The sequence below is a fragment of the Chrysemys picta genome, chromosome 10 (genome assembly GCF_011386835.1).
Source record: "Chrysemys picta bellii isolate R12L10 chromosome 10, ASM1138683v2, whole genome shotgun sequence".
NCBI lineage: Eukaryota > Metazoa > Chordata > Testudines > Emydidae > Chrysemys > Chrysemys picta.
The window spans coordinates 65150078-65163860 of NC_088800.1; the positions used below are offsets into that span (position 1 = coordinate 65150078).

Sequence of the window (13783 nt, forward strand, 5' to 3'; positions counted from 1 at the left end):
CTCTGCATACCTGTAAGATCTCTGGCGCTTGATCCTGGTGCCAGTGAGCACACAGGGCAGGCCCTCATTACGGGTGGGGGTGGGGGGTGGGGTCGATTTAAGATCCGCAAATTCAGCTACGCGAATAGTGTAGCTGAATTCGACGTATCGGAGCCGACTTACCCCGCTGTGAGGACGGCGGCAAAATCGACCTCCGCGGCTCCCCGTCAACGGCGTTTACTCCTACCTCTGCTGGTGGAGTGAGCGCGTCGATTCGGGGATTGATTGTCGCGTCCCGACGAGACGCGATAATTCGATCCCCGAGAGATCGATTTCTACCCGCCAATTCAGGCGGGTAATGTAGACCTAGCCACAGTCTGTGGGGATGTAAACAAGTGAGCCAGCCCTTAGAAAGTTTAAGTTTTCAGGGTCTGAAACAGTCTTTTCTGTATGGCATGTTGCCTTCTAGCGCTGGGCCATGCACTGGAGAGGAAAGGATCAGTGGGCACGAGTGATTACAGGGCACTAAAGTCAATCAGTTGGCAGCTCTTAGTGGATCTATCAGCTGTCCGGCAGTGTGGAGTTTCTTGCATGACTAAATATGCAGTCTAAATCTAATGGTAGCCTAGGGCTGCCATTACTGTCTGTGAGGGAATGAAGTTTTGACGTCACCGGTGAAGAACCACAAGTAACTCCTTGTGTCAGGGGAAGAGTGGCTCTTTGGTGAATTGCTTTACAAACTGCCTGTATGCACAAATTGATGTTTACTGGAAAAAAGTCTCAATACATCAGTGTTTTCTTTAGCTTACACTTAAAGAAATTTAGGGAGACCTTTGCCAAAACTGAATTTCCTCAGTATTGTGGAGGAAGTGTCTGTGTCTATAGACAACTTGTTGAAAGACTTTGAAACCTAATAGTTTCATACTCAGAACCTGAAATATTAGTCATAAACAGAGTTTGTTTGCATTAGTTACTACAGTAACAACTGTACTCCTTTAAATTCCACATACTGTTTCCCTCCACCTTTGTGTGTGTGTGTGTGTGTGTGTGTGTGCCAGTGTACTTTTTATAAAATCTGAAGCTATTATATATACACTAGATTTATTACGTTTGGGCACAGAGTGAACAATTTTTCACTTAAAGCCCCTGAGATAATTGAAAGTGTAAATAGGTTTTTGGCAAATACAGACCATTTTTAAAAAGCTGTTAAAATGCTTGGCAGTTAACAGTTTTGTAAAGGCTTTTATATTCATAAATAATTACACCATCAGTTCTGAAGCCCTGAGTGCATATTAAATCTTATAAGAAATGCTTTTTAATATTTTGTTGTGATGGTAGGAAAATCAGACAGGCCTCTCTTTATATTCTGACACATGAGCAGTGCCTTCCCTCATTTTTAGGTGCATAACACTTTAAAAATCACGTTTACATTTTGCATAAAGAATACTTCAAATAGCTCACCTCTTCCTCTAGAAACTCAATTTTAGCTCTTTCTTTTAAGAAATAGAGATGGTAATCATGGAGCGGTGTAAGATGTCAGAATTATCTATCTCAACGGTGACAGAGCAGAATACAACTGATGAAGAAAAGAGTGCTGCTGCCTCTGGGAGTGAAATGACAAACTGGAGCAGGTATGAAAGAATTGTAATTCACCTGACTAGGTTCCTTCCTTCTGCTTCTTTTTTTCTTTTTCCAATTTTGTTCCCCTCCCCCCTTCAACTTATGGCTCGTCCAAACATTTGCATTTGACTGGTGTAGCTGTCTTGTATATGGTCATGTTGAAGGTGTGGCAGTAAGGAAGCAGTGTCTATCCTCTTCACTCCCTGGAGGCTGCTATATTCAGTTTCCCTGCCTGAAAGGGATGCTTTGTCTTAAAGCAGTTCTGTATGTTGCTGTATGCCAGAATAGGAAGCATTATATGTAACAAACAAACTGTGTTCTGAGGATGTGTTTTGTATGTCTTTTGGTTTGCCACTTTTCTTACAGTAGTACCCAGAAACCTCAGTTGAGATCGGGATTCCAATATGCTAGGTGGGAGTCTCGCAGCAAGGACGTTAATCTTTTTGGTGCAGAAGAGCATTTTAAGTGTGAAAATTCTTAGCAGTTAAAATCTGAAATACTACTAACAATTAGGAAACTAAAGAAAATGCAAAATGATCACTTTTTCTTCCCATTTGATTGTCTTAAATTGCTAAGGAATTAGTAACATGTAAATGATTTAAATTTTTTTTAAAAGTAAAATCTTGATTCTGTTTTTTGACGTAATTTTTTCTACTGTGTCCTGGAGTATCCTGTTCTGCTTTTTCCCCCCTGTGTTGGGTAAATGACTTTTTAGATGTCACCATACCCTGCAGTAGTTTGGTTTGGATGCTGGGGTGATCAATAGCAATTTTGGTAAACAGAACACATTGACAATAACATTTTTTGTATCCAAGTGGTTTGCAGTGTTGTAGACAAGGTAGGTGAGGTAATCTTTTTTTTTTTTTACTGGACCAACATCCACTGGTGAAAGAGACGAGCTTACGTGGCGCGCTTCTTTAGGGAAGTGCTCTGTGTAAGCTTGAGAGCTTGTCTCTTTCACTAACAGAAGTTGGTCCAGTAAAAGAGTACCTCTACCACACTCGTCTAATTGTCAAATGGGACAGATATGAAGGCTCATGAAGAGTAAAGATGGGTGACAGTAACCGGAATATAACGTTAGTTACTAGCAAGTGTGGGCAGCATAGGGTTTTTTAAGTAAAGTGTGAGTGAGCAAGAGATTCTGGTTTACCACTTCTTATAAAATGAAGTTGGCCATGATAGTACTAAGTACAGTGCCTGAAGATATTAGAATATTAGTTTTTAAGTCTTCAAAATGCAAAATATTCATTTGATCATCCTAACACCTTGTCAGATATTTGCATTTCAGGACAGATGAGAATATAGATAGCGATCTAACAGCATCTTGCATCTTCGTTCAAATGTCATCTGTGCAGAAGTGAAGCACGTCTAAAAGCAAGAGTAGATCTTATCACATATGTGAGGGAAGTATTCCTAGACTTAGCAAAGTAAAATACTGCACAAAACTTTTTGTTAAAGTGAATTATTCAGTTACTAGGTGAATAAACAGTTAAAATCTTGGAATTTTTTTGATACCTCAGCATTCTAAACACTATTTGAATCCTTCTCTCCCCCCCCCAATGAAACAAACTTGATGAAGTATTTTTTTGCATTAAAGATTGGATCTGTGTATAAAGATATCTTCTTTCCTATTTCGTTATCCAATCTAATTGATCACTACATATGTCATAGCGAAGTCTGCACTTACCAAAAGTTATGGCACATTGGCGGAAAGTGTGGTAACTGAGTGTTCTGCATTGGCAGATGTTGACTTTTTAAATGTCTAATGTAGATCCAGCTCTATAAAGCATGAAATTTAACAATATTGTGTGTAAACAAACCTTCATTTTGCAAGTTTTACTGTGCATGACATTTGAATGGTAAGGTGGATCAATTTGGGGATAAATAGAATCCCAGTAGATATTAACATTTGTTTAACATTGGGGAAGGTACTAGAATTTGGAGATCTGCAGAAATTTAAAAAATAATTTCCAGTCTGATCCTTCAAATAGAGCACCCATTAATCATCGTTAGTGGGAGCAAAAATAACTGGGAAATATATTTGTCAACACAATATTTGCTACATAAACAGTATCCAAATGACAAATTGGATTTTGTTGTACTGCACTGATGTACCTAAAATCATAGTACAGTAGTTGGGACAGGGCATATATGACCATCAAGTTCACACCTCCTACTAAGGCAGGACATTATGGCTCAGGTTCTCAGTTCCTCCCAAGCTATTTTTGTATGAGGATGGATTGGGGAGGAACTTCTAAGTCATGTCTGAACTTCCAATGTTCTCTGACCTACCTGACTTCTAGTTAATACTTGTATAGTTGAAGGGAATAAAGCAAATGGCTGAATTGTTTATAGATGCAGTAAATGTGGTTTCTATAGCCATCTTACAGCAAAAAAACTTCAGGACCAGACTCCAAAGAGAAACTGCTGAGCTCCAGTTCATTTGCAAATTTGACACCATCAGATCAGGATTAAACAAAGACTGTGAATGGCTATCCAACTACAGAAACAGTTTCTCCTCCCTTGGTGTTCACACCTCAACTGCTAGCAGAGCACCTCACCCTCCCTGATTGAACTAACCTCGTTATCTCCACACTGATATATACCTGCCTCTGGAGATTTCCATTACTTGCATCTGAAGAAGTGAGGTTCTTACCCACGAAAGCTTATGCTCCCAGTACTTCTGTTAGTCTCAAAGGTGCCACAGGACCCTCTGTGGTTTCTATAGGAGACCACACATCCGAAATGCCTGGCTGTAGGTTATATGCTGTGATCATGGCTAAACTAGTGGCAGGAGGGGCTGGAAAAATGCAGTGAAACTTGCTTGCATAGTGACTGCTTCTCTTGTATCCAAAGGAACATCCAGGGTTGTCCTTTTATGGTGGTGGTATTGAGAGGATGGGAGCAGTATTCATTTTTCTACTCTGAGCTTTATTATTAGTATTAAAGCATTTCATACTTTCAGTCCAATGTAATCAATTCCTACTTGTCATATTGTACACTTCATTGTACATGTTTCTGATGCCTAATATTTTTATGGTTCTGTGAAGGGGTTCCACTCACTACAGCAAGCCTCCTTGCATCTAGGTCAGAGAATGAAGCTCACTGCACTAACTGTCATCTTGCTGCTCATTGCTCACTCTGTAATAGCCTTTGTTCTGGAAACTTAGCCCTCTGGCTAGGTCACCATTTAGTCCACTCCTTCCAGACTCAACTGTTCAAATGCTGTTGCCAGACAGTGTTCAGCCCCAGCTCAGGACTCTGTGCCAGTGTCTGGCAGGGGAACGCAGGCCTGTCTGTTATACCAGGTTCCAGTCCAGAGACTCTCTAACTAGTAATCCAGGTTCTCAGTGCCTGTTGCTGTTTCCCTGGGCTACTTCCTACCAAGCCTCTCTATTTTCTCTTTCCTGGTTCTGGGTTTATCACTGGAGCTTACTCTACTTGCTGTGGATACTTCACCCCTCCTAGCCTCTTGCCACACTACTTACTCCAAGACAGGCTCAGAGGGCTTACTCTCCCTCTGTGCTTCCTCCTTCTCCCTGATGACCTCCCTCATCCCGGGGAGGGTAGACGCCTTCCTCTACAGCCCCCTTCTACTCTCAGCTTTCCGGTTTTATAGTGCTGTCCCATCCCTTCTCCAGCTGAGCTTCGTTCTCAATTTAAACCTGGCTGCCCTCCTCTCAGGTGATGCCAGGTGACCTAACTGGCCTCAGGCCCTCATTAGCACATCAGCCTTGATCACAGGCTCTCAGAATGGCTTAATGTATTTAATTGTTAACAAACTTTAAAACATAGAGATAAGAGTTCTTGTCTCTGTGCTCAGACTGGTAAACCTTGTTGAGTTCTAGTCCCACTTACTGCCTCTGGATCTGGAGAAGTTATTTAAACTGCCTCAGTTAATCTGTAGAACCAGGGTACATGTTTATCTAACTGCAGTATTGTAATTATTATCTTTCTGAAAGTGAGAAGTGCTAAAATAGTGCTGAAGCTTGGTATCTCACTTGTGACCCATCCTCCTTTGAAGTGTTGTCCCCAACTAAACTCCGCTTCCTATTTAAACAACGAGGAGTCTGGTGGCACCTTAAAGACTAATGGATTAATTTGGGCATAAGCTTTCGTGGGTAAAAAAACCTCACTTCTTCAGATGCACCTTCCTATTTAGGTTGTCTGAAATTAAAGCCAAGTATGTTGCTATAGTAGAGACTGTAGAGAAACAGAGTGATTGTACAAAACAGGACGACTTTAGCCATGCTCTACAAAAAAGACTGCAAAGCAGGCCTCAGAACCTAGTTTTTGCTTTTGTTAGTTACACACGATGGAATGCTTTTTAAATAAAAATCCATTTGGAGCTGATAGCTGCTCCATGTGCCCAAGCTCCAGAAAGTCTGTTTAGTCCAGAAATGGAGTTTTGAAAGTATCTACTTACTTGGCCACAACTTTGTCATGACTTGATTGTGTAAAGTCTCTTGCACTAGACACTGAATCACCCCACATCGAACCCAAGCTAACAGAGTGGTTTGAAATCAATTTAAATAGCTCAGGTTGTTTCTTTTAGACTTCTGTTCCTCCACATAGGAAGGATAATCGTTTCCGCCATACATGGCTTAGAGTAAAACCTGTAGCTCTGTTCTAGTAAACAGTGCTTTTATTTATACTAACCAATGGTGTAACCATCTCAAAGTTGTTCATTGGTCCTTAGTTTTCCATACGTTCCAATGCAGTTTTGTGTCACAGACAAGTATAAACAACCCCCTGAAGTTTGTGGTGTCTGCTTAGAACAAACTGTGGAATGTCTAATCTGTAATTTTTTCCCGTTTTTTTTTTTTTTAAAGCCAAAGTGCCAGCGAACATTGGGCCTGAAAAATAACCCATTTGGGAGGGTGTGGGGAAAATTCCTGCTAAGATACCAGATGTAATACCAGTAATAAACACAATAGAATAACTGCTTTCAAGCAGCTTGACTTTTGCTCTTTACCATATCTAAAGAGAGAATTGGGGCATAGTTGGATAGTGAGTCATTCTGTTCCATAGGTAGGTAATGGCACAGGCTATGTTACAATTAGCATCAGAACAAAACAACCATTTTAATACTACTCTTTTCCACAGGCCTTTTCTCGATATGGTATATAATGCACAGGACTGTGCTGAAGATGATTACTATGCTCTCTTTGTACTTTGTCTTCTGTATGCAATGTCTCAAAATAAAGGTAAGATCTTAATTACTTTGGATACTCTTAAATGTGCCTTTCCACAGAAAGGAGAATAAAAGAGACTTGACTGCACTCAGTGGTCTTAGTTTGGTAAACATTTCTTCAGTGAAGTACATATGTTTTTTCTAGATGACTTAAACCACAAGAAACAAAATCTTCATATGACGAAAGGAAAAACAAATGCAGTGACAGTAAAGGTTGTGTAGGATCTGCATTTTAGAAGAATTGTTAATAGAATGCTATTATTGTTTAGATGGTTTGTTTCTTCATTTGGTTTCCTAGAACTAGAAATGAATTAGACTCATTTGCACTTCATTCTCAGTTACTCGACTTCAGGACTCTTAAGCTGGACTAATAAAATACTGTATGTTCAGTATGAACACTGGGGCCCTGATTCTCCCCTGACTTTCACAGACACGTGGTTTGAAGTGAGTGAAAAGTGAGCATAAAATATTGCCACTGGTATGAGTGAAGAATTCCCACTTGGTAGCATTTTACCCTTTTGCTCAGGTGTAAATTACTACAGGATGTAGAAGGCAGTGGAGAATTAGGCCCCTTATTTTTGAAAGTGTACTGTGGCCTGCTATTGGTACTCAATTCCACAAGTCCTTAATTCATTCTTTGTTAATGACACAATTTTCTTTGTCCTCAACAGCTACAAATATGTTGCATCATAATTCTTTAGTTTCAGTTTTAGAGATTTTATTATGAAGGTTTTTTTTTTGCTTTTAATATGTTTTTGCAGTTGGTCCATACACTTGTATATGTGACATTACTTGGGGTAGCTGCAGAGTTGGCTTTACTGCTGATTATCTTGTAATGAACCGATGCAACTTTAATGGATTTTTCATTGTGAAAGGATTTGAACATATGACATACACAATAATGTAAACTGAATGCTAATGTCACAATTCTAGGAAGTTCTGATAGATAAAATGCATCAAATGTCTGCATAATATAGAAACAAATATTGTGTATGGAAGTATTGAACCATGACCAATACAATTCAGTTAATCATCAAAATTAGAGCTGTCAAGTGATTAAAAAATTTAGTGATTAATTGCACTGTTAATAGAACACCATTTATTTAAATGTTTTCTACATTTTTCAAATATGTTGATTTCAATTATAACAGAATACAAAGTGTACAGTGCTCACTTTATTTATTTTTTATTACAAATATTTGCACTGTAAAAAAATAAAAGAAATAGTATTTTAATTCACCTAATACAAGTACTGAAGTGTGATCTCTTTATCATGAAAGTTAAACTTACAAATGTAGAATTTTGTACAAAAAAAACCCTGCATTAATAAATAAAACAGTGTAAAACTTTAGACCCTACTTCTTGTTCAGCCAATGGCTCAGACAAACAAGTTTGTTTATATTTGCAGGAGATAATGCTGCCCGCTTCTTGTTCACAATGTCACTGAAAATGAGAACAGGCGTTCGCATGGCACTGTTGTAGCTGGCGTTGCAAGATATTTACATGCCAGATGCGCTAAAGATTCATATATCCCTTCATGCTTCAACCACCATTCCAGAGGGCATGCATCCATGCTGATGATGGGTTCTGCTCGCTAACAATCCAAAACAGTGCAGACCAACGCATGTTCATTTTCATCTGAGTCAGATGCCACCAACAGAAGGTTGATTTTCTTTTTTGGTGGTTCGGGTTCTGTAGTTTCCACATCGGAGTGTTGCTCTTTTAAGACTTCTGAAAATGTGCTGTACACCTCATGCCTCTCAGATTTTGGAAGGCACTTCATATTCTTAAACCTTGGGTCGAATGCTGTAGCTATCTTTAGAAATCTCACATTGGTACCTTCTTTGCATTTTCTGAAATCTGCAGTGAAAGTGTTCTTAAAATGAACAACATGTACTATGTCATCATCTGAGACTGTTATAACATGAAATATATTTAATTAACACGTTATTTTTTTAACGAGCGTCATCAGCATGGAAGCATGTCCTCTGGAATGGTGGCTGAAGCATGAAGAGATATATGAATGTTTAACACATAGAAGAACATAAATTGTTGGGCAAAAGTCAACATGGTTTCTGTAAAGGGAAATCGTGTCTTTTGGGGCGGGAGAGATAGCTCAGTGGTTTGAGCATTGGCCTGCTAAACCCAGGGTTGTGAGTTCAGTCCTTGAGGGGGCCATTTAGGGATCTGGGGTAAAAATCTGTCTGGGGATTAGTCCTGCTTTGAGCAGGGGGTTGGACTAGATGACCTCTTGAGGTCCCTTCCAACCCTCATATTCTATGATTCTATACATACAATATGATGGGGGCTAATTTAGCTACAACTAATCAGGAAAAAGATCTTGGAGTCATCGTAGATCTCTGAAGACGTCCACGCAGTGTGCAGAGGCAGTCAAAAAAGCAAACAGGATGTTAGGAATCATTCAAAAGGGGATAGAGAATAAGACAGAGAATATATTATTGTCCACATCTTGAATACAGCGTACAAATGTGGTGGTCTCATCTCAAAAAAGATATACTGGCACTAGAAAAGGTTCAGAGAAGGGCAACTAAAATGATTAGGGGTTTGGAATGGGTCCCATATGAGAAGAGATTAAGGAGGCTAGGACTTTTCAGCTTGGAAAAGAGGAGACTAAGCGGGGATATGATAGAGGTATATAAAATCATGAGTGATATGGAGAAAGTAGATAAGGAAAAGTTATTTACTTCTTCCCATAATACAAGAACTAGGGGCCACCAAATGAAAGTGATGGGCAGCAGGTTTAAAACAAATAAAAGGAATTTCTTCTTCACACAGCGCACAGTCAACTTATGGAATTCCTTGCCTGAGGAGGTTGTGAAGGCTAGGACTATAACAGCGCTTAACCTCCATGAATTTATCCAGTTCTCTTTTAAGTCCATTAATGGCTATTAGCCAGGATGGGTTAAGGAATGGTGTCCCTAGCCTCTGTTTGTCAGAGGGTGGAGATGGATGGCAGGAGAGAGATCACTTGATCATTGCCTGTTAGGTTCACTCCCTCTGGGGCACCTGGCATTGGCCACTGTCGGTAGATGGACCTTTGGTCTGACCCAGTATGGCCGTTCTTATGTTCTTAACATATCTGGCATATAAATACCTTGCAATGCCGGCTACAATTCTCACTTTCTGGTGACATTGTAAATAAAAGAGGGCAGCATTATTTCCCATAAATGTAAACAAACTTGTTTGTCTTAACGATTGGCTGAATGAGAAGTAGGACTGAGTGCACTTGTAGGCTCTAAAGTTTTGCATTATTTTGTTTTTGAGTGAAGTTATGTAACAAAAAAAAATCTACATTTGTAAGTTGCACTTTCACGATAAGAGATTGCACTACAGTACTTGTCTGAGATGAACTGAAAAATACTTACTTTTGTTTATCATTTTTACAGTGCAAATATTTGTAATAAAAATAAAGTGAGCAGTGGACATTTTGTATTGTGTTGTAACTGAGATCAATATATTTGAAAATGTAGAAAAACATCCGAAGTATTTAAATAAATGGTATTCTATTATTATTATTTAACAGTGTGATTAAAACTGCAATTAATCTCGATTAATCAACAGCCCTAATCAAAATGAATTCTGGTTCAAGTTTCCAACAGAAAATTCTACTTCTACTTCCACTTCACCTCTTGGATCTTTTTGAAATACTGATAAGTATAGAATGTATCTTACGTGACTGGAGCATTTTTATTGAATTTCAACTTCCAACTCCTGAAACAGACTGCTTTCAACTGAAATCAGTTGAACAAAAACTCAGCATTTCAGGACAGCGCTGTGGGGCGGGGGGAGGGGAAGACTATGACTTCAATAAAGTGGTAGAGGCATTTCTCTTAACACTTTGAACAAGTTCAGGTAGCAAAAAGGCAAGTAGATTGATGATTGAAGTCCTGAAAGGTGAGGGCGCAAGTCCAGAATGTTTTAATTTTACAACCAATTAAGGGTTATGGACACGTGGGTGGAGAGACTATAAAACTGTGGACAACTTTTTTTTCCCAGGGGGATAGAAAATTAGGTTTTGAAACTGGTTATAAATAATTCTACAGAACCACATGCTGTGGCGAGAAGAAATGGATTTGTCTGTTGTGTGGCTCCATTTTCCAGCTGGAATTGTGTAGTGGATGTGATAGGACCAAAATAATGCAGATTGAGTATTTTAAGGATGTAAGCCAGGGATTGGTGACAAATCAAGTCCTATAAAAGAAAATGAAGAGTGAGGTCTTAAGTTCATTATGTACTAAATACGCCTTACCCCATGGTTTATTGGGATCATCTAGCTTGCAGTTGCAAAACATTGACCTGCTAAATTTGCAGTTCATGTTGAAGGGCATTAATAATGCTAGACTGCCAATACTTTAAAAAAAAAATCAGGCTCTCGTTACATTATGTAAATGAAATCAGATACAGTTAGCTGTACATTTTTGGGTGCAGCATGTGTGAAGTTAATTTGAGAAATTCTATAAAATGTGAAATTTCAAGGAGTTAAAAAATTTCCAGTAGAGCAGATGAATGTGGGTTTTATATGTTTAGTTTATTATAATGGCACTAGTTAGACTGCAATAACTTCAGCATCCAACATTAAACCCTTTCTTACAGCTATCCAGCTAGATAAATATTCTAATTCTGGTCCCTGTACATATAGAACACTTCCTTTCAAATATAATCCTTTTAGTTTTACTAATTTGGGGAGTTGAGTCTCATTTATTGGACTAGGACACAATACAATAGTAGCATAGTTTAAGATCACAAATGTGTATTCTCAGACTATAATCTCTCTGCAGACTAGTCTTATTTTGCAGAATATAATTTCATAAGCAACTAAATTCCAAATCAGTTAGTCATAGGCATGCAAAGCAGCTATAATCACTTCTGTTTTCCTGTGTATATGGATTTGAAGGCATTTCCTTACGACCTGCTTCTCTGTTTGTTCCATTATTAAATTTGTTCTGTTAAAAGTTTGGCCTGCTCTGGGACCTAGATATGGACAAGCAGTATGTCTCCTTTTAACATATTTTGCTGTCATGTTGACTCTTTGGCCGAGTCTATCTTTCATGCTGAGGGATTTTTTTAGTTCTTCATAAATAAGATGAATTAGACACCAGCTTGGCAACTAGTCATTGTAGGGGCAGATGTGTGCCTGGAAGGAACAGAGGCAGTGTCTTCTCTGGATGAGTTCCAGCAGATACTCTCATTGAAATTCTGAAAGGGAAACAAAGAACCAGTGCCTACTGTAAAAGGAACTGTTTTTTTGACCTTCATGTTTTGAGTATAGTAAGAGGGGAGGAATTGCATCCAGTGCTGGTAAATGACCAGGCCTTCCCTAAAAGGTAGTAGAATGTGGATAATACTACTATGCAGTTTCAGTCATTATTCAAAAATCAATGTTTGTGACTGATAATCTTTCCAGTAATCATGCTTTATTTTCTTTTTGGTGAAGATTATTGTGAAGGTTGTAGCAAAATGAGTGTCTTGTCCTCAGATTCCTTGAACCCTACCATCTGGTCTTTCAGCCTAGATATGATCGAGTTGGCACTGGTTTCTGATTGATCTTGCTCAGGTGTCCATGCTGTTTCTTTCAGCTGGCATTCCATTGACAATAAGGTTTATTAATTCTGCTGTGGGACCTGACTAGGGTGCTTTTAAGTGGGTTCTAGTCTGAACTTTTAAAAGCCTCAAAATGTGGTTTTGGGCAATTGCTTACCAGGCAAACTTCCCTGTGGCTCTATTTTGTTGTTCCTTTGGCTTAATATGTATTTGAGACCATTAGAGGTAATTGAGATTGTTTGTGTTGTGGTGTCACCGATGTGTGGATGGGATTCAGCTCCATCTGTCTTACCTCACCATTCCCTGTGTCTAACTGAAATTGAGATTTTGATGCGAGTTGGCTGAAAACTGCCTGGATTACACAGATGGTGATAGTGTGCAGAAGAAATTTTTAAGACATTACAGGAATGAATCTTGCTCCAGTTATTGTGTGGCTTGGGCCATGTTTGGCCCAAGAGATTTGCAGTTTGGGGGTTCATTTGTTTTCTTTGTGGGTTTTGAATTACAGGAGGCATCGTTGGCCGATAATATTTTTCCACTTGTGAGACGAGGAGCTAGTTCCATTTTCCCCTGGTCATGGCCCTGCCACAATAACCCTTGTGTAACCCATGCTAACTGTAGCTTTGATACTTCCCCTCTAATAAGTGACCATATACGGATGTTTGAACCTTCTGTCTCTGAACTAATGCAGCCTGTAATTTTAGCTCTAGCAGTAGAGGCTCATGTTTTTAAGTCCTGGTTTTAATCCCTGTATATGATGATCCAGCCAAGGCCATAATTACAAGTGATGACCCGTATAGGGATTTGAACTTCTATAGACTTTGGTTATGAGCTTCCTTAAATTGGGGGATTATGTAACCCATGTTAACAGTCTATCTTTGTCTCCCTTAGTGGAGAAATCATATAGAGAGGTTTGTTAGCTACTGTTTTCTAGATTACAATAATCCAATGTGCTGTATTTGAAGACCACTGGAAAGTTAGTGTAGAAGAAAGACTACTTCTCACCTTTCAGGTGGTGATAGTAAAAAGCAACAATAGTTCTTCAAAAGCTGGACTGGCTTCCTATTTGCTTTCAGGTTCAGTTAAGGCACTATTTACCATTGTGGGCCGCATCCAATACTACCTGTATGGCCCTGAGGATGTCACATGGGCTGCAGTGATGTGCTGATTGGGCTGCAAGCAGCTCACGGGCCACAGATTGAGAACCACCGAGTTAGTGTTGGCTTTGATCCATAAAGCCCTATAAGGCTTTGGGACTTGGTTGTCAGACAGAGTGCTCTGACTGTGGTGTGGTATGGTATGGTAGTTGAGGTATCTGTTTCTGTGGAATAGTGCTACTTTTATGTCCACTTCTGAAGGAAGTGTTTGCATGTACTTGTTATGTACTTCTACCCTGAGCCCTATCTAGGGGTGCAATTTACGCATCTA

At 39.3% G+C, this 13783-nt stretch overlaps 1 protein-coding gene across 22 annotated transcripts in view; it reads left to right on the forward strand.

Annotated features, from left to right (window-relative positions):
* The window catches only part of CLEC16A (C-type lectin domain containing 16A), a 183080-nt gene that overhangs the window by 51579 nt on the left and 117718 nt on the right, over positions 1-13783 (forward strand). For 16 of the 22 annotated variants that reach the window (XM_008172819.4, XM_065558824.1, XM_065558829.1 and 13 more), the window contains 2 exons: positions 1481-1610; positions 6706-6806. In XM_008172819.4, the coding sequence (XP_008171041.2) occupies positions 1481-1610; positions 6706-6806 (231 nt within the window). The remainder of the gene's footprint in view (positions 1-1480; positions 1611-6705; positions 6807-13783) is intronic. The other 6 variants (XM_065558828.1, XM_065558819.1, XM_065558821.1 and 3 more) reach the window with 1 other exon arrangement.